This window comes from Myxocyprinus asiaticus, chromosome 48, assembly GCF_019703515.2.
Source record: "Myxocyprinus asiaticus isolate MX2 ecotype Aquarium Trade chromosome 48, UBuf_Myxa_2, whole genome shotgun sequence".
Classification (NCBI taxonomy): Eukaryota; Metazoa; Chordata; class Actinopteri; order Cypriniformes; family Catostomidae; genus Myxocyprinus; species Myxocyprinus asiaticus.
The window spans coordinates 15,168,672-15,191,044 of record NC_059391.1 but is presented as its reverse complement, the minus strand read 5'-3'; the positions used below and the strand labels follow the sequence as shown (position 1 = coordinate 15,191,044).

Genomic DNA, 22,373 nt, shown 5'->3' with positions numbered 1-22,373 from the left:
AGCATTTAAATGCAGAAATGTGCAGCTTATATTTTGTTTAAGAACTGATATTTTTTCCTCCAAAAAATTTGCTTTTTGAGTTGTGAAGTTGTGTAAAGCATCCTTTTAGCAATGGGACTACTGTTCTAGGCGAAAGAACTTCTGCTTATGTGTTACCACGGTCAGAAATTAAGGGGGGCTTTGGACAAAAATGCCACCAAAACTGGAAAACAAATGCCCCTGAAATGTAAAATGTGGGAGCAGAAAATTAAATAATATACAAAAATATAGTTCTTCATATTCTACTCTTAGCCTAGTTATACACATTATCACATAAAATAGGATTTGATGTTGATTTATTTTTATGGGTAGGAGGTTATATATTCTCAATCTAATTACTCTGATCGAGAACTTGTTAAACAAATTGATTAAATAAAGTATTTGAATTACAGGATGACTAGATTTTATAAGTAAAAAAAAAAAAAAAAAAAAAAATCCAGGGGGCAATTATATACATTATTAATATTAAATAAATAATATGAAAACATATTAACGAATAATTAATGAATAATTGCCCCTTTATGGCAAAGTTAAAGTAATATTCTGGGTTCAATGCAAGTTAAGCTCAATCAACAGCATTTGTTGCATAATGTTGATTACCACAAAAATTTATTTTGACTTGTCCCTCCTTTTCTTTAAAAAAAAAAAAAAAACAAAAAAAGCAAAAATATGGGTTACGGGGAGGCACTTTCAGTGGAAGAGAATGGGGCCAATTTTTGTAGTGTTTAAACACAGAAATGTGAAATATGTAAGTCTATAGAAGCACTTAATTCACATTAATTCTTCTGTTAAAACTTGTGTATTATTTGAGCTGTAAAGTTGATTAAATCATAATTTTTACAGTCATTTTAGGGTTTGTTGACATCACATTGTCATGGCAATGAAGTTGTAAAATTGGCTATAACTTTACACAGAAAAGGTTAGTAAGTGATTTTATCACACTAAAATCATGTTTATCCATTGTGAAAAATCCATTTATCCAAAATCATTGTAATCCAGATTTTTGCTTTTTTTTAAGAAAAGGAGGAACGAGTCGAAATTCATTTTTGTGGTAATCAACATTATGCCACAAATGCTGTCGATTGAGCTTAACTTGTATTGAACCCTGAATATTCCTTTAATTTCTGACACTGTGTGTTACTGACATAATTCCTATTTGGATATTTCTCATTAAACGTAGTCTTTTAGCCATGTATCATGTAAAAGTTACCAGGTTTACATGGTTATGACATGAGTTTAAAGACTGGATATATGTTTTCACAGATGGTAAGCAATTTTATAACCTTATGATTGTGGCTATAAGTAAAAGTAATGTTAAGTGTACTTTATTGTCCCCGAAGGGAAATCTGTTGTGGACTTCATGTTGCTGCATAGACAAAGTAAGAAAAAACGCATCACAAAAGCACCAAACATTACCACACAGACACACAAATAGTACATATAATATAATAAAAATAATAACATATTATCAAGGTAAACTGCTATTAAACATTTGCACAGATACAGGTCTAAAGGAATTCTTGTATCCATTTAATTTGCAAAGTGGAACTCTATATCTTCTCCTGGAGGGAAGCAATTCATACTGTGAATACAAAAAATGAGTTTGATTGCATAAGATCTTCTGCACCTGATTAAGAATGCATTGCTCATATAAACCCTGAAGATTAAGATGTTCTTCCTGCCCAACAATTTTCATTGCTGTCGTTACCAGGTGCACCAATTTAGATTTGAGCTGTATAGTTAGGTTCCCAGACCATACCTGACAATACTTTCTAAAACAACAACATAATATCCTTGTTAACCCCATAAAGATGTAGTCTGCATAAAAAGTACAATCTCAGGTTCAGACGGGTGCAAACCCATTCAGTGTGTGTTTTCCAAGTAAATTAACTATCTATATAAAGCCCAAATACTTATAAGTCTGCGTTTGAATAAAACATTCGATACAGTGTGTATTTTAAACATTTAAAAACTCATTGCCATGAGTGCAGCATTTTTAAGACACCGTGTCAAGCTCAAAGAACCTTTTAAAAAGCATCTCAAGACACCTACATTCCCTTCCATTCGATGCAGAATCTAGTTTTTTTAACGCAATTTCACGTTTTGAGTGCACTGCCCCTGACATGTCGGAAGATATAAACTGTTTGGAAAGATTTCTTCACAGACTTGCAAACGCCTAACATTTGAGAGTGTTCAGAGGCTTGAAACGTATAGAATGTGAGAATGAAATTTATACAGCTGACAGGACTGACAATAACCCACAGTTATGAAGAGGTAGAAGTGACCTTGATATCACCCACAGAAAATAAACTCTTGTGGATGAATGAAAAAAAACGGCAGCACACAACCTGGAATGTGAAAAATGTCAAATCATGATAAAATCATAAGTGATGAAAATCAGTTTAGTAATGCATAGGAGACGTGTTTTTTAAAGTGATAGTTCAGCCAAAAATGAAACTTCTGTCATCATTTACCCACCCTAATATCATTCCATCCAACTCACACGATTTTCTTTGTGGAACACAAAAGGAGATACGGAAAGAAAGTCATTCAGGTTTGGAACGCCATGACAGAAAATATGTTTTTGGGTGAACTATCCCTTTAACTGTTCTCAGATCACTTTTCTTGCTGCTTGGCCTGTGAAAAAGTGCCATCTCTGCTGAGAAGAATACATCTTCATGACTCAATAAATATAGTCAATATTACAAGGAGAAAGTCTGAGGTCACAGCAAAGCTTTTGTGGAGGACAAACCTTTTGACTCGTGAGAGAGCACAGTCGCATCATTTGTCAGCACGATGGTTGAGCAAAGGCGGGACATGAGAGTGAGGGTGAGAAGGACAGCTTTTAAAAACACTCACTCTCTTTCAGTCCCAGAGGACACCTCTTTGTTTTCATCTTACGGTCATTTCTTCTCAAGTGATGTCAGATGCTTGTTGATTAACCAGTCAGTAAATTCACACACACACAAACAGTGGTAGCCAAAACTATTGGCACCCTTGGTAAATATGAGCAAAGAAGGCTGTGAAAAATATGTCTTTATTGTTTATCCTTTTGATCTTTCATTCAAAATATTCACAAAAATAAATCCTCTAATGGATATCAAACAATTGCAAACACAACACCAGTTTTATCAAAAAACAAATATGTATGTCAAATATATATGTGGCACAATTATTGGCACCTCTAGAAATTCTTATGAGTAAAATATATCTGAAGTATATTCCCATTCATATTTTAAATTTTTTAGTACACCTGGGTGACTAGGAACATGACATTTTTCAGCCATGACTTCCTGTTTCAGAGAGGTATAAATATGAGGTAACACACAAGCCATAATCTCTTAGCCATCTATCACAATGGGTAAGACTAAAGAATAAAGTTATGATGTGTGGCAAAAGGTTGTTGAGCTTCACAATATGGAAAATGGCTATAAGAAAATAGCCATAGCATTGAAAATACCCATTTTCACCATCAGGGCAATAATTAAGAAGTTCCAATCAACTGGAAATGTTAAGAATCAACCTGGAAGAGGACGCCTGTCTATATTGTCTCCAAGCACGGTGAGGAAGATGGTTCGAGTGGCCAAATATTCTCCAAGAATCACAGCTGGAGAATTGCAAAAACGTGTTGGGTCTTGTATCCAAAAATACAATCAGACGTCACCTACATCACAACAAGTTGTTTGGGAGGGTTTCAAGAAAAAAGCCTCCAACAACAAATTCACATCTTGTTCAGATACATGGCATCATGGACTCTATCAAATACCAACAGATAAAAAAAATCAAAACCTGACTGCCTCAGCCAGAAAGCTTAAAATGGGCCCTGGTTGGATCTTCCAGCAGGACAATGATCCAAAACACACATGAAAATCAACACAAAAATGGTCCAATGCCCACAAAATCAAGGTTCTGCCATGGCCATCCCAGTCTCCTGACCTGAACCCCATAGAAAACCTATGGGGTGAACTGAAGAGGACAGTCCACCATGTGGACCTCTGAATTTGAAGGATCTGGAGAGATTCTGTATGGAGGAATGGTCTCAGATCCCTTGCCATGTGTTCTCCAACCTCATTATGCATTATAGGAGAAGTCTCAGAGCTGTTATCTTGGCAAAGGGAGGTTGCATAAAGTATTGAATAAAAGGGTGCCAATAATTGTACCACACATATATTTGACAAAAATATACATTTTTTGATAAAACTTGTAGTGTTTGCAATTGTTTGATATCCAATAGAGGATATATTTTTGTGAATATTTTGAATGAAAGGTCAAAAGAATAAACAATAAAGACATATTTTTCACAGCCTTTTTTGCTCATTTTATTTTATTTATTCATTTATTTTTCTCCCCAATATGGAATGCCCAATTCCCAATGTGCTCTAAGTCCTCGTGGTGGCGTAGTGACTCCGGGTGGCAGAGGACGAATCTAAGTTGCCTCCGCGTCTGAGACCATCAATCTGCGCATCTTATCACGTGGCTTGTTGAACGCGTTACCACAGACACCTATAATTGTAAAATTATTTATCAAATTAAAAAATGAACAATATGCAACAAAAATAGAAAATAAAAAGATTTTAAAATATCAGCAAAAACATTTGCACTTACATTGAAACCAATACTGATGACATGATGGTTATTCAGATAACAAACTCTGAGCCTACATTAAGACTATCACATTTTTATCATTTCACATGTTATTATTCAGAAAAATAAGTGGTGAAGTTGCCTTTTTATAAAATGCACTATGCCAGTGTTCAGAGATTTCCGCAGCGCCCCCCAGTGGACTCAATTATAACTGCAAGATTTGGTGAGAGATTCAGAGGGGAAACAATTTTCGAGTAGTATTTTAATACTCAAGTTACTTTAGAACGAGTGCTTGTTTACTTGATTACTCTTGCACATCCCTATTTTTATCTAGATTTTTTCAGCCTACTGACCATATTCAATATATATCTTAATAATTATGTATTTTCTCTGAAATGGCAGGTATAATAAGAGGAACCATCATTTCAACTATATAGCCATTGTAGCCAAGTAGATTAAAAATGTTTAAACAAAGTCCATTTTAAGGTAAGTCAGACTGGGCAGCTAATTTAGCATGTGTGGAAGCTCACGCTATTCTCCGCGGCATCCACACACAACTCGCCGCGCGCCCCACCGAGAGCGAGAACCACATTATAGCAACCACGAGGAGGTTAACCCAACATGACTCTACCCACCCTAGTAACAGGCCAATTGGTTGCTTAGGAAGCCTGACTGGAGTCACTCAGCATGCCCTGGATTTGAACTTGCAGCTCCAGGTGTGGTAGTCAGCATCTTTACTTGCTGAGCTACCCAGGCCCCATTTTTTGCTCATATTAACCAAGGGTGCCCATATTTTTGACCAACACTGTACATGAGCAAACAGGCAAACAGATGAGACGCCCGTTTCTGAACAGGACACAAAGCACACACTTGTCTGGACTACAACCCAAAGGAAAATTGTTTTGCTCAGAGGTTGCTCTTATGTAGCTCAAGAGAAGTTCTCAGTTGTGTCTGTCAACATTGCTATTACTTTTCCAAGTGATCACACTTACGATTTTTGCCAGCCAGATAACATTGTTCTGAACATTGTCTCTTCTGAAGAAACATTTGAGATTACTATAGAATCAGGAGATTTAAGTCTCCATTTTCTCTTTATTTAACAAATGAAATATTAAAGAGATCTCAATTGTGATTTTTCTTTCTCATCCACAGGCCTCACTGAGGGTGCAGCGTCATCATTGTTTGGCACACGATACCTTCCATACGATATGGTTAATGCTCCCTGATAAGGTGGGAATATGTCACTGTATTGATTTTTTTTTTTTTCACCAGAGAGGAGATTAATAAAACATTCCAATGAGTTTCACCAGTTTTCGTTTTACCAGTATAATCACAACTGACACCGCTGCCCTCGCTGAGGACAACCCAGCAGCTTATCGATCGGATGCAAGTTTTTCTCCTGCGGAAAGTTATTTGGCGGTACAGCCCTTCTGCTCAAACACACTTAAACAGAGCTCCGATGAAGCCGCGGACATGGAGAAGGAAACTGTATGTGATGCCGACCAATCAATATCTCCTGTACTCTGCCACCTACTCCTACAAGAGGTCAGCTTCTGCATCTTCTTTGAGTAGACGCACACAAACAACACACAATATTCCTTTCTCACGCTTCTTTTCTTTCTGCAGATACAGAGATAGCCAATCACCTTGCTCCTTCCATTTCTTTATCTCAACTTAGAAAGCTGGGCTGTTGGAGATGTGGCTTAGTGTTTAGCACACATGCTCTGACACGTTGAAGTATATAGACAAAGTCAAAATCAGGGACTAAAAACAAAATGTTTTTAATTTCAGTTCGTTCAGAGCAAAAACTGTATTTTTTCTGTTCTGGTTCAGAAGTTCTCCAGTGTCCTTTCCAAATGTTAACCAGTTAGAACAAAATAAAAGAATGGTTAATAACGTTCTTTTTAAAATGACAGTATTCTGCGCTAAGGGGTGGGTAAAATACCAGTTGCAGTGATGCCAGATCTCACAAGAGAAACAAGCAACACAGTCTGGAAAAACAAGCTCAAAATAAGCCACTTGCCTCACCAAAATAAGCAAAAATAAGCAATTAAATTTGTTTGTAGTGTGGTAGATTTATCAGTATAGGAATCATTACAAGCATACAGTTAATTAACAGTTAAATATCATTTTAATTACAGATCTGCTTCTCAGTCAAAGCCAGGCAGCATCAAATCTGTATGAATACATCATTATCTATCAATAATTCAGTGAAGACTTGGAAACAACTGAGAAATACACTTTATACCTCTAATAATGTTTTCCTTGTATCTAGATTAACCGTGTATGTACAGTATATGTAGTAATTATACATAGTGGTTAAAAGGGTCTTAATTCACAGAATGCGACATCCACATCGGGCAATCAGGCAAAGAAATGTGTGATGCAGCAGTTTCCTTCAGGATCAAAGTTTTTTTTTTTTTTTTTCAGGCAACATGAAGTGGTGTAGTTCCAAAAATGTACTGTGATAAATCCTTTGCCATTTGGTTTCATGAAAAAATTATTGGAATGAAATTAACCAATTATAACCGGTTACCAGCATTTAAAAATTACATTTTCACTCCAGAACAATTGAAAATCACTTTGTTCCCATTTTCAAAATTTCTTTCGTTTTCGGTTTCAAAATCTGCTGACTATATTCAATATCTTGATAATTATGTATTTCTCTGAAATGGCAGGTACAATAAGAGGAACCATCATTTCAACTATATAGCCATTGTAGCCAAGTAGATTAAAAATGTTTAAACAAAGACCCTTTTAAGGAAAGTCAGACTGGGCAGACTGCGCAGTTATTTTCAATGTAAACAAGCAGCATAAAAGTATAGCTCCTATATACTTGAATGGGGAAAGACTGAAATTGGTTGGTCAAAATTAAGATCAAAGAACATTTTTAAAGTCAGCCGTAAAATCTGACAATGCTGGTAACATAAATTGTGCTTTTTTTTTTTTTTTTAGCTCAGATCAAGCTATAAAACACTATTTTCAGGCGCTCCAGCACGCATGTTCTTGAGTTGATTGACAGGCGATGTTTGTATCTAAAAGGTGATTGGCTCTTTTGCCTATAAGGCGGGACTTCCTTTTCTACGTCCGTTGAGCGTTCCAATTTCTCCCATTTGTTTTAATAGCAGTGGTCCATCTCTGCAAAACTGTCTCTGGTTTAAATAATAAGATAAAAATCTAGTTCAAAATAATGAAGGCATGTTTTTGAAGTTTTTCATTAAATTAACACAACAAAGAATGATGGGCTATTTAATCTTTTTTGTTTTCATTTAGTTGCACCAATACAACAATACAGTAATAAAAAGCAACAATTGCCTACATATTAATTAATTAATTTAAAAAAATTAAAAATGTGAATGAACACGGTGGGCAAAAAATACATTTTGACTTATTTTTTTGGAGCACAGCTGATTTTTATTATAATACAATATAATACAGAATTATTATTATTATTGTTGTTGTGAGGATAATATTTGTTTTATACAATAGTAGCATATTTCTGTTGTATTAACTTCACCTGGAGCTTTTATTTTGGCAGAACACTGAAAGTGCAGTGTAGAGGTCGACCGATATATTGGATTTACGATTAATTGGTGCCGACAGTTGCTTCGGCATCGGTTATTAGCAAAATTCAACACCAAAGGTTGAATATATTTTTTCATTCCTCTGTGGACAAATCCCTTCATCTGGTGAATAAATAGGCTATAAAATGCTTAATTTGAAGTCAAGTCCCCGTCACCATCACTGTTTATGTACTAATTCACGATTATTAATGTGAAATGTTATAAAAAGACACATACTGTGTGACAATTGACAAGCGATCACTGAAGATCTACTATTGATTAATAACTGCTCATACAGTATTTATTAGCCCAAATGTCAGTGTTTACTTTATAGTCTTTCTATTGTAATACATTGTAGATGATTGTAAGCAGAGGTCGACTGATGATGCCGATACTGTGGAAAAGGCCGAAAATGTATTAATCGGCCGATAGTTTTTATATATATATATATATATATATATATATATATATATATAAAATAAACAATATCATATTATTTCCTTACTATGAAGGGCATAGAGGCTGCAAAGTGAATAAAATCCCAAAAGCAATTTATTGTGCAACCAACATCCCAAAAGTAACCAGATAAATTAAGATTTGGTGTTTAAACGAGCCTGAAATTCACTGGGGACTCTTATTTTGAAATTACAGAGATTTGGCTTGTTACAATGTATTAACCAAATGAAGCTTTTCATAGCCTATAGATTCACCAGATGAAGAGTTTTGTTTGTATATATTTCAAAAATTAATGATAACTTTACAGCATTTATTAATCTTGGTTGATGTTAATTTCAACATAAATAGTACTAATACATTTTTTTAATCAAACATTGTATTTGTTAACATTAGTTAATGCACTATCAACTAAAATGAACTAACAATTAACAATTGTATTTTTATTAACTAACATTAACAAAGATTAATAAATGCTGTAAAAAATGTATTGTTCATAGTTTGGTCATGATACCTAATGCATTAACTAATGTTAATGAATGGAACCTTATTGTAAAGTGTTTTTTTTTGTTTGTTTTTTTTACATTTAATAAACTGATTCTAAAAACTATCGTCTGATTACTCGGTTATCTGGCTTTTCCATCCTCTTAGTTATCATATCAGCAAATTTCACTATCTGTCGACTCTAGTACAGTGTATATTTGACAGTTACATATCCTTATTACAAATATCACCCAGCCTTATCAACAACTAAAACTAAAATGAATTCAGTCATTTTTATTTGATTTAAGCTAGTTTTGTATTCATAAGTGTAGTGTAGTTTAATTTAAAAAAGAAATTCCCAATTATGTTTTTATTTCAGTTAACAAAAGTGTTTTCATTTGGTTTTTGTTTTAGTTTAGTTTAGTTTGACAAAAACACTTTGTCTGTTAACTATGAGGCCGTCTATATGCTAGTGTACTCAACAAAATAAACTATTATTATTACATTGATATGTGCATTTCAAATTATAGTCTTTCCCTTACAGGACAAAAAAATATATTTATGACTCATCTTGTTTGCAGGGGTGTTTTCAAATTTTTTGTCCAATAAAATGCTCTCTAGAGAATGCTCCCGCCTCCTAAATTATAAATACCACCTGTTACCCACTAGCAATATCATTAGCAAGTAGCTGACTTGCTGCCTAATCAATTAATGGCTTAACCAACAGCGTTTCTTTTTTTTTCTCCCCTTTTCTCCCCAATTTGGAATGCCCAATTCACAATGCACTCTAGGCCCTCGTGGTGGCGTAGTGACTCGCCTCAATCCAGGTGGCGGAGGACGAATCTCAGTTGCCTCTGCATCTGAAACAGTCAATCCGCGCATCTTATCACATGGCTTGTGCTATTCTCACTATTCTCCGCGGCATTCACGCACAGCTCATCACACACCCCACCGAGAGCGAGAACCACAGTATAGCGAACATGTGGAGGTTAAACTAACATGACTCTACCTCTATTGGCAACCGGGCCAATTGGTTGCTTAGGAAGCCTGACAGGAGTCACTCAGCACGCCCTGGATTCGAACTTGCAACTCCAGGTGTGGTAGTCAGCGTCTTTACTTGCTGAGCTACCCAAGCCCCAACCAATGGCGTTTTTGAATAAAGCTGCACTACAGAAGATTTTTGGTTAAAAATGAACAAAATGCCATTATTGATTGAGTACATTAAAAAACAGTGTTCAAAACAATGTCCTTACCTTACCCCGATTCACTACTGTAAGCCTACAAAAATGATTTGCTGTCAGGTCAGATTTGGCACGAAATCGCAGACATATGTCGTTCAACTTAGCGTCATTACATCATGTCTGTAAACACAGAAAATAAGTACCAGCTGTTGTATGTTCTGGCTGGGAAACTATGCTGTTCAGATCAGTCAGTCACACAGTTCAGGACAGCATCTCTGCAGTCTGGATGGATGTTTATCTGTTAACTGTTTGGCGAAGTTCATTACATGCTATGATGCTTGGATATGGTAGGTCTGGTAGGGTTGTTTAAGCTTATCTTGCTTGTCATGCTCATATGAATCAAACAATACTCGTGTGTTAACCGATTGCGATGTATCTATATTGTCCGGTGAAGTTACTGTCACATGTTTACTAATATTCTGAGTATTTTTATAACATTGCTTATTGTCCTTTTAGCAGATTGTCCACTTACAGATCTGTTTAAAAGCCACCATAGGTACAAGTTATAACAAAGTAGTTCCCCATGAAATGTACAGTCATCTCAAGTTGTTTAAAATGTACCGATTTCAAAGCACAGTTACATATTCATTTATGTCTATCATCTATCTATTATAACTTTATTGTAATTTTTATATTGTATATTTATGCACAATATTTTCATGTATATAAAGTATATTTCATCCCCATCATTATCCTCGTTTTATGTTTTTAGTTTACAGTGTTATTGTGTGCAGTGCATAAACGTACTATTGTATTATTACAGTTTTACTTGCATTATCAATGGAGGCTGTATTTTATAATAATTATAAAAGAAGATAAAATAATAATGTCTTCCATTGAATTATATCAGCCATATGACGAGTTTCACCTCTTAAATTGATAAGTGAAGTGTAATACAAACATCAGTATTACATAAAAGACTTGAATGATCATATTAAAATATACTGTTTACTATGGTGGTTGAGGAGAGTCCCCTGTTCTCTATGTAAAAGCTTTGAGTGTAGTGTCAGAATAGCACTGTAAGTGTAAAATTCTTTCATTCATTCATTCATTCATTCAAAATATGTAAATGCGAGTGTTGTTTATCTTTATCAAATAAGTAATATTTTGGTTTTAAATGTTTAATAGAATAACATAATATCAACATGAAAATAGAACAAATGACTCCGGCTTTGAATATCTCCGAGTCATGATCACAGGTAATGTCCAGGTGAGCTCAAATCATGAGATTTATCCGTGCAGAAGAGCTGTGCCGAAACACAACTCACATAAAGTGTTCTTCCCCAAATTGCTTGCAATTTTAAGTTTCAACTACAGATGTAGTTAGAGAGCACAAAGTTCTGTAGTGCAGCTTTAAGGAAACTGGTCTCAGAACAGTTTGAAAAGCACCTTATTTTCATCCTACCTCTGTGTACAGCCTCAGAAGTCAGCATTTTCCAGTTTTCGGAAGCTGCTTCCATAGCTGTAATGTAAACCAAAGCCTATTGGCTATCTTTTAAAAAGGGACGAGCCCTTCAATATATCCCACTCCAACTTCCTGTTTTAACAGGAAATACTTCAACACAAGAACAACAACTGAATCCACTTGTTTGCCAAAACGATAAAAACGAGAACACTGAGCAGGCTGGAGCACAATGTACTTCTCTAGCACAGCGTAGCTTGAAAACCTACAATCAGCAAAATGACCCAGGGACCCTTTCATGAGCCATGACACCCTTTTGTTTTTTTGACTCAAAACAATCCACATTTACAACTAGTCATGTTTTCACAATGCATATCTGTAGCTATCAATCTCCTCTCTTTGTTAAGTAAATAAAAGTGAGAATTGCTATTTATGGTTTTGAAGATTTCCTTCTGACTCACTTTGTTTATCCTGTGACTATGATTCAAATGACCAAACCACTTGCACCTCAAACTAACAACCCGAAGGCAGCGAAAGTATGTTTATTTGATGGCACATTTAGCAATATATATGAATTAAGTGCATAAAGTGCAGTAAAAAACAATCACCACCATGTAGCCTTATTAGTGGTGTTTGCTCAGGCAAGTATCACTATTACTATTGCTCATACTAAGTCTGAGCCATATGAACAGACCCCTAATTCATCCTACACCATTTGTGATATGGACATTAATGATATCTCAAATCACATGGTTTGTTGAGGATTTACAATTTTTGCCTGACAGATGCTAAATCAGGTGAAATAAGGATGAGGGACCTGGACCATATCTAGAGACCAAAATATCATAGAGATTTGAGGTGGGCTCTTCTCTGACTTGGGCAGATAAAACTATAAGTACTACTTTAATGTACTATAATAACACACAATGGCAGAATTGCATTATGACATGATAATACATTACTAAGAGGATGATTATGCAGAATTCTGATTATTAGGAAGTACCTCACAACAGCCAACAGTGCTCGCACTATAACTTAAATAACTTAAAGGACAAAGCTCTCTCTGAGTCTACCAACATCTGCCAAATGTGAGAACTGGATGTACAAGTTTAAAGATTTTATCAATGTCTGTGGTTCCAAGCAAACCATGATAAGAAAATGTTCTTGAAGACTTTGATTGCTCAGAATGAAAGTCTTTTTGAAAATGAATGAGCACAAAACTTCCTTTTCACTGATTCTACAAAAGATACTGATGAGTTCAGTGCCTCTTCTAAATATAGAAATTGAATCTTTGTGCGTCACTTCAAGGTTTCCATACCTAAAATGACGACAATGAGATACTGGGCCTGGAATTTTGAAGTGGTTAAAAAAAGAGATACATGTATTTTAAAAACAGCACAGGAGCTAAAACTAAGGCAACCAAACCCATTTTAGTAATGGCAATGGCATTATGAGTGGTGCTTGCTGAGGCATGCATAACTGTTGCTATTAGTCATACTAAGGGTTAGGAATTTGAACAAACCCCTAACCCTAAACATTAAACTTCGACACGTAATTCGTCCTGCACCATTGCAGGAAGTCGTCATGTTCTTTCTGAGAGTTCTGGTACCCTAGGATCAGCCACATTATGCCGACTCACCATTAAGCGCAATCTCCTATTAGATATTTTTGCATCAGCTCCGGCGTGTTAACCTTCCACTGTGTGCATCAGCAGCGTGGGAGACCCAGGTTCGGATCCCACATTGAACTCAGGAAGTAACTGCATTCACATAATCAGTGACGAGCACGATTCTGATGTTGTATTTTTTCCCTCTAACATTAAATTTTTACACTCCTGATGGTTATGTTTAAGTTTGGGGTTATGGGGTACAGTTTATAAAATATGCATTCCTTTTTACTGTATTAGCCTGTACAGCTGAAAACAACTCTTCACAACTCTGGCACCTATCCGTGGAAATTACACCCAGAAAAAGGAGCTCACACGTGCCCATATGCCAAACAACACTTAAAGCTTTGGCCACCGGGGGCAGTGTTTTGCATTTCGGTAAGCACAAACCGATTTTAGCTAAAGAAATGTCAACCTACTGTTTCCGATTTCACTGAGATCAGTCTGACCATTTGTGCTACGAACAAAAGAAAGGAGTGCTTTTACTTTTCTATGCAATTCCATGGCAACCACCAAGAAAACCATAGCATTGTAGCCATAAGTTATGCATGGACAAGTACCACTCATATTTTCTTCAGAAACTGTAAAAATCTACTTATATTAAATGTAACCAAAATGTTTTATTGACAAGCATTGCTGGGATGACTGGCCCTTGATGCACAAAATCAAGCCCAGATTTTAAATGTGTTGATGTCATGTTGAATAGGTCCCTTAGTCATGCAAAATCATCTGGGACCCCGACCCACCCAACCGGTGCGCTATCTCTCACCATCTGCTGAAGGAAGGTCACTGTTATTTTTCTCTGAAAAACATCTTGAATTTGCGTGAATGCAGTATTAAATTAAATAAATTAAACATCTCTATGGTCAACACCGCTGGCCTAATTTCATGCCATTGACACAATTTCCCTCTTCTCCCAGAGCATGTATTCCACACCTCGCTCAGATTAGAAAAGCAAAGATCTATCTATCAAAGAAACAGTGTAGATCTTTTAGTTTATAACTAACCTGCTTTCCTCTAGCCTGACTGAGTGCATTTTCTACCTCCGCCCAGTCTAACATAACTAAAGACAAAACAACAATAGTCTGAATTTCAAGTAAATATGCTCTGGGGATCAATTCTGGGGCATTGAAAAAGACATTAAAGCCTACAGCCACATAGTGATTACTGCACATAAAGACCTTCTCTACCAGTCTCTATCACTCCAGGCTGCTTTTGTTGTTTTCCACTGTCGAGCAATTCCACACAAGTAGGCTATACCTCTTTAATTTGTGCATGAATCTCTAATCCCAAAACAAATACTTTGCTCATCTCCCTATTCTCCGCAGTGAAAATATGGAAACTGTGGGTTGCAAAGCAAACAACGAATGAAAACAATTCATACACATTGCCTTACAGTAATGCAATTTTATATAGTGTTATGCAGTTGGGATTTGCGTGCTGTGAAATTAAAGCTGACTCCAGAAGTCTATAGCATTTTAGTAGGTCATGGACTGTTATTTATTTTGCAGACACTGTAATTTATAACCTCAAGCAAATACTGTAGTTAAAACACACAGCAAGAGTCTGCATTCTGTAAAACCTCTAGACCAACAAAAGGCCTTCAAACCTTTGCTTTTTTATCAAAACTTGATATATTAGACCAGGGCTCTTCAATTACTTTCTTGCAGGGGCCAGATTATCCAGATGAAAACTTGGCGGGGGCCAACATTTTTTCAGTATTCATCTTAGCTAGCACTTTCATTGCAAATAACATGTTACTTAAAAACACCTTTAATACTGTGCAGTATACTGTATATTGAATTATAATTTTTTACGGTCTGGCCATAAATTCCTTCATAAGCTCTGGCTGGAAAACAAACATGACTTATACTCTTATGCATTTAAATTACATTTTCTTTTTTCTTTTTTTTAAGAAATGTCTTAAAACGTCTTCCATTTTCTCTATAAAGTATCATCCTATTCAGTGAGGAAAAAAATAGTCCTGTAAATATTGTGAATTTGCACACAATAGCCAGTGCAATTGCAAGATTTTTGTGAAGATAATCATTGGCAAAAGAAGAACAAACGGATTTGATGCTATTCGTGATTGAGAGGGCTGACTCACAGCTGTACAGAACCAAATATAATCAGGATATTTGCAGGATCAGCTTCACATTATCACTTTTTTAGGAGCCCTACAGACTCAGAACTGATGAGACACGCCTGTCTGACACTTCAAGAATAGTGAATAAAAGCAAACTTTTCAACGCATTTTCTTTGAACGTTTGGTTTTTATCATCAATTTCTCTTTTGTTGTCCAAGATGTACTTACGCACTGACAACATTTCTGTAACAACTGCGGTGATCATTTTTTACATCTGTAGATTTGACTGCACTCCACACACAACTAAGCAATTTATATAAATACATTTGATTGAAAAAGACATGATCCGGGGGCCTGGGTAGCTCAGCAAGTAAAGACGCTGACTACCACCCCTGGAGTCGCGAGTTTGAATCCAGGGCATGCTGAGTGACTCCAGCCAGGTCTCCTTAGCAACCAAATTGGCCCGGTTGCTAGGGAGGGTAGAGTCACATGGGGTAACCTCCTCGTGGTCGCTATAATGTGGTTCTCGCTCTCGGTGGGGCGCGTGGTGAGTTGTGCGTGGATGCCGTGGAGAATAGCATGAAGCCTCCACACGCTCCAGTCTCCGCAGTAACGCGCTCAACAAGCCACGTGATAAGCACGGATTGACGGTCTCTGACGTGGAGGCAACTGAGATTTGTCCTCCGCCACCCGGATTGAGGCAAGTCACTACGCCACCACAAGGACTTAGAGCGCATTGGGAATTGGGCATTCCAAATTGGGGAGAAAAGGGGAGAAAAAAAGAAAGAAAAAGATGTGATCAATAGCTCACCTAAACTGTGCGATCCATGTTTAGCAAAGAAATGTAACTGAGCAATCACCAGAAAAGCTTGAACACACTCTCCGGTCTGGGCAACTGCTGACAGCTGAATGCTGTTGCATGCTCCACTGAGCGTTGTTAAACTCACCGTTGATTGTTGAGGCCTGCGCCTATGAACGTTAAGTTTTGCACAGAGAGCGCTCTGGTATTTCAGATGGTGAGGCAGTTTTATCAAAAATATGCCGGAGGGCCAGACAAATGTACTATATCTTTTTAAAAGCCTATCCAGCAAATTAAGATGTTTTAAAGGGATAGTTCACCCAAAAAATTAACATTTTCATTAACTCACCCTCCTGTTGTTCCAAACCTGTAAGACTTTCTTTATTCTGTGGAAAAGGAGATATTTTTTTTGTCATACAATAAAAGGGAATGGTGACTGAGGCTGCCATTCCGAACATTTCCTTTTGTGTTCTTCGGAAAAAAGAAAGTCATATGGGATTGGAACCACATGAGACCGAATTTTCATTCTCATGTGATCTATCCCTTTAAGGTTCCACGGTGTACAGCGCAGAGGCAAAATTAACAGCAGTACATTCCCATTCATGACAGTTGACAAAGCATTTTTATGCACAGATCTAAAGGATTAGAACTCACATCATAATTAATTATTTACTATATATGCCTTTCTCATAATGAAAGTAAACCAGCTATCTTAAAAAAAAAAAAAGTTTAATAAAAACGAAAATCTTGCTTCAGACACTCCAGTGCCCGTGTATGTCATGTTCACATTCAAGGCAGCTGTCCTTGACATCTTGCCTGCTTGTAGCTGTGAATTAATAATGGATCAAAAAAAGTTACTGCATTCTGATTGGCTGAGGGTATACTCACTTCAAAGTGGCAATCACAACATCATCCTAAAGTCTTATGTCCACCTTGCTGTCCGGTTGATTGCAATCAGTCACTCTTGTAAGCATGTTAAAACAATCATAATCCCAAATAGCAGCCTAGAGGGATGTCACACCGATCTGCTTTACAAATTAGGTGAAGCTTGCGCTCCACTTGCTTCATGAGTGGAAGGCTGCAGAACACAATGGTCTGCTCTGCTAGTAGGTTTATGATGCATTTTACAATTTTATCATTAACTACTGTATATGCAGAGCTGAAAGGTGTAATATGTGCCATATCTTTTTAGGTTCGGATAAAATTGCTAAAATTTTGAAAAATTACATTGCATAACGAAAGCTAAAAATCCTACACAGGCTACAAACACAGCTCTCTTCGAGAATTGGTTCCACATTTGTAACCAGCCAAGAGCCAGTCTGCATCTAAAAATTATGTAGAGTTTTTACAACCAGGACATAAATGGCAGATATAGCTTAGCTTAGCCTATATCAAAACATTTCTGATAGTTCACCCAACAGTGAAAATAACTCATCCATCTGCCGTTCCAAACCTGCATAACTTTCTTTTTTCATGGAACACCATAGGGGAAGTCTAGCAAAATGTAAAAGCTGCTCTTTCCTATTCAGTGAAAGTGGATGGTGACCAGGGGCTGTCAAGCTCCAGGAAAGGACACAAAAGCACCATAGAAGCATCATAAAAGTAGCCAGTATGACTTGTGCACCATAGGGCAGAGCGATAGGACGATGTAATCGGATATCGACGATATCTGACAAACATCCCAATGACGACTGTGACACTCATTGATAGACGATGATCGGCAATATTTGGAAATGACAAAACCTATATTCTTGTAGCCCAGAGTGTGAAATTATTACCCACCAAATGCAGGTATTTCATGCGCAGTGGCGGCTTTGCTCATCTACCGCCATTGTGATGAGTAACCTGTATGACATCTCGGAGTAACACATGACAATAAATGCTGTTTGACACAAAGAAACACACTTTATTATATTTCGATTTTATATTTTTAAGAACAGACAACGAAAAGCAGTTGATGCGCATGTCTGATTCGCTTTTTGTTCAAAACCATGCAGCGCAAGCGTGTCATCTCAGGAGGTGCTCTGAGTTTAATTCGTTTTATTTCCATGGAGCAGTTCGCGCTTTACATGCATTGTGAACACAACTTTATATATATATGTGTGTGTGTGTGTTAAATGTTTGGATTTAGGAAAGTGGATATATATGATTTTTTTGACCACTTTGTTATTTTAATTGCTTTTTCAATTCGTTTGAAATGCAATTTCAATTTAGAACTATCTTTGGTTTAAGTTTTTAGTGTTTCAATAAATTAATTTAATGTTTAAAGCAAAATTAAAAGCAAGAATATTCACCAATCCCTTTGCCAGGGGGGGTTATGATGTAATCGGATATCGCAATATCTTAAAAAATACAATTATTTCTTGCATATCACCCAGCCTTATTTTCCAAGTCTTCTGAGCTTTGTGTGAGGAAGGGACTGAAATTTAAATAATTATTTATTGAAAATCTTTCTTGAGAGCTGTGGTCACAATTACCTTTCATCATACTGAAAAGAGCAGCTTGGACATTCTGCTATAAATAACTCCTTTTGTGTTCCAAGGAAAAAAGATGCAGGTTTCGAAAGACATGAGTGTGAGCAAATGATTTAAAAAAAAAAACATTATTTTGGAGTGATCTATCTATTTAAAAATTCTGAAAATCCATGTTAATCACTTTGAACTCATGTGTGTTTGCCAAAACAATGATAAATATAGTATTTTTGACATATAACTTGTTTTTGTTTTTTTTTAAGCTTTTGGGAATCTTCACTTCTTTGCAAAAAAAACACAGCCGTCATATGCCATTTTAGCATACCGAGATACAAAAGTAAGTACCAAGTAAATATTTTCAAACGTCTATAGACAGATGAAGACTATGGAATGCAGGTTCTGTGAAATATCTCGAGGCAGGTGGGGACAGTTTTCCTTGTGCTTTTCACAGGAATCGTTTGATTGTCAAAGATTAAATGGTTTAAACGTACAGATGGCAATCTACTCAATGTCAATGAAAAGTTCCCATGAAATGTGCAGTTAAGGTGTATGTCCTCTCTACTGAGAATTTGTATAAAATGAGAGGAGATGATGAAATATTTCAAATACACAGTTAAAAGAAAATTACTTTTTAAGAATTAGTAAACGAAAGTGGAAATACGGGACCTATCGCACATCTCTAAGGATAATGCCAACCATAATGACAGAATAATGACTGTCACAGATAAATTACACTTCAAAGCAAAATAAGTTAAGCCCCCGAGGCTGCAGAAATGTGCTCAGTGACATGTTTGCCTGAATCAGTTTGCAAATCCGTTTGCAAACTGAACACATTATAGAAATAATTATTGCTCTATACAACTGAAAAATAATGAGATTATATTGCTGATATTTAAAAACTGACAGCATATCAAGTGAGTCTATTCAAAAACAGAAGGTCGCAACACTGGATCACTCAAAGTTCCAACATAGAAGTGTAGCGACACAGGATTATGAGACCACCAAACCAAATATCTGCTTGAATGCTGACCCAGAAGATTAAATAAGAACATGAAAGACAACTTCTAAAATAAGATGGCAATAGGTATGCTTTATTCCACATAAAACATGGTGGCACAAGTAAATGTGATGTAATGAAGGCAGTCCTAGTTGACTACTTGGCTTGACATTTATATAACTGTCAGAATTGGGTCATAATGGCCAGTCGGGCATCAAAGACCCTGTTACCACCAATCAACAAAAGTGAGCCTTGGACAAGTACCAACACATACCCAGTACAGACCGTGTCCCTTTCAGTACATCAAAGCCAAATTACATTCTCCTCCAGAGTTTAGGATTTCAATCATTTAAATGAATTCATTAGGCTATCTTAATTGTATTAAACCTTAAATGCAAGTTACCCAAGTACTGATCTTCATACAGCCAGTCAATATTTACTCTGAGCTGGATTCCCCCTTGCTTACATCAAGATATTTTTGCTTTCACTTGGGAGCTGGAGATGTTTTCCTCAGCCTGGGGGCTGAAGTCTGGTTCAATCAAAAGTGAAAAGCACTGCAAATGCACTACAAGCAAGCTTAAAAAACTCAGCATTGTACACCTAAAGACAGTTACACGCCCTCAAATCACTGTGGAACTCCACACATCTGTGTGGAAAAACGTTACGCGTGGCGATAAGATCACTCCTCCCATTCACGCGAGCACGTCCCATCAGTGAAATGCCATGTCTCTTTAAGAGCCGCCGTTAAATTGACAAGATTAATGAAATTGCCAACAAATATTCGCTCATGGCGGACCCTCGGGGTAAATATCTCCGATGTGGAACCGAACACTCCCCCTCCCCTCCTCTTCAAGGGCCGTTCACAACGAATCCGATTTGTGTCCATTTGCTCTCTATCCAATTGTTTTTCTATGTAAACATGCGCTAGACGAACGTCTTGACCGTTGCGTCGCGTTTTTTGACGCCGTGTCACCTAAAAAAGAACGTCAACATTTAAAAACGCGTCTTGATACACCTGCGTTGCGCAAGACGCGTTCGGTCTGAACAGCCCCTTGCAATCCAAACAAGGCTCAAATTACATTAACATGTTTATGTGAGAAAACGCTACATTGTAACTTCGGTTGCCAATAGCGACAGTGGAATCTTCGCGGCTACAGTGTTTCAATCAATAATCACGCACAACGTGAGTGCCTCACAGGTTTGCTTAGATGGAAACAATACTGTGTACTAATGCAAGATCAGAATGCACATTTGTGTGTAAATAGCATTCAGTTCGCTTTGACTGATGGAATAATGTGCAGACAGTGGATAGAGCATGCATGCAGACGGCGGCGCGCTGATGTTTACGATGGGGCGCTGTATCCATCCTCCTCACCTTGCTTTACGCACTTCAGCCGGAAAGGGTCTTTGCAGTGCTTTATCACGGCCAGCACATCCCTGATGGTGAGCCCTGCCACCGGCGTATCGTTGACCTCCAAGAGCAGCTCATCCTGGGACAGCTTGCCGCTCTGTACAGCCACCTTGCCCTGCTTCACCTCCCCGAAATAAGGGAAATTGCCATTCTCTGCGCCCCCTTTCAACTCGAACCCAAGCTCGCCCTCCTTATTCCTGGTGAGCACCGCTTCGTGGACTTTGTTAGTCCAGTGGTTCTTCTTCTTCAGACTCTTTGACATCGCTGACAAATGACTCGCTGCCTACCAATGTGAGTCTGCTGGACGGCACCGCATCCCTGCCCCGGTGTGGCTGATAGCGTCTCACCGCCAGTGCCGAGGCGTGCTCAGTTCCTCCGTGGCTGGCCGCTGCTCGTAGTGTCCATGTTGCATGCAGGGGAGTTGCAGCCGGAGTACGCAACTGTATGGTGGAGTACACTCGCTCACAAACTGACTGGCGAGTGACCCGGATGTGATGTCTGGAGGAGGAGGCATGAGCTCCACAGCAAAAAAGTAGCCAAGCCTAGTATGCATTCCTCAGAGCGGGATTCCAATGAGTGTTTGACAAAAAGGAAAATTGTGGAATAAAATATGCCCTAGACAGCACGTTTATGTGTAACATCTACATATATTTCTCTAAGGGATAACTTAGCAGCGTTTTCCAGTCAAATTTAGGCTTCTAGCAGACTATGTGACCTTCTTGACCATAGAGAATATGATGCTGTGACTCAAAACCTGGTGAGCTGACTACCTAGAAAGCATTTTTGGTAATTGAACTGCCAAAATGCTCTCTATGTAGGCAGCTCAGCAGGTTATGAGGCACAGCCAATGATAAAAAAAAGTTTTGTTTTTTGGGGGGGGGGCGGGGGGTCAGTGTTAAGCCTATGCCCTGTGACAAAATCAGTGTAAGGTGAAAAACATTTTAAGTCTTAGACAAAAGAAAGTTCAAGTGAGCATTACTTAGACAAAGATGTCCATAGATGTCAAGTAAGTCTCAGACAAAAAGGAAAGTGTAAAATGAATATGTCCCAAACAGCATGTTTGGATGTAATATCTACATATATTTCTCTTAGGGATCATTTAGCAGCGTTTTCTACTCAGATTTAGGCTTCTTGCAGATTATCTGTCCTCACTGACTGCCGAGAATATGACTCATAAC

The 22,373-nt window shown here is 37.3% G+C and overlaps 1 protein-coding gene across 2 annotated transcripts in view; it reads right to left on the bottom strand.

Annotated features, from left to right (window-relative positions):
* Positions 1-21,653, bottom strand: part of magi2b (membrane associated guanylate kinase, WW and PDZ domain containing 2b) — a 109,613-nt gene extending 87,960 nt beyond the window's left edge. For both annotated transcript variants that reach the window (XM_051692006.1, XM_051692005.1), the window contains exon 1: positions 21,160-21,653. In XM_051692006.1, the coding sequence (XP_051547966.1) occupies positions 21,160-21,457 (298 nt within the window). In that variant the 5' untranslated portion in view covers positions 21,458-21,653. The remainder of the gene's footprint in view (positions 1-21,159) is intronic.
* Positions 21,654-22,373: the final 720 nt, after the last annotated feature.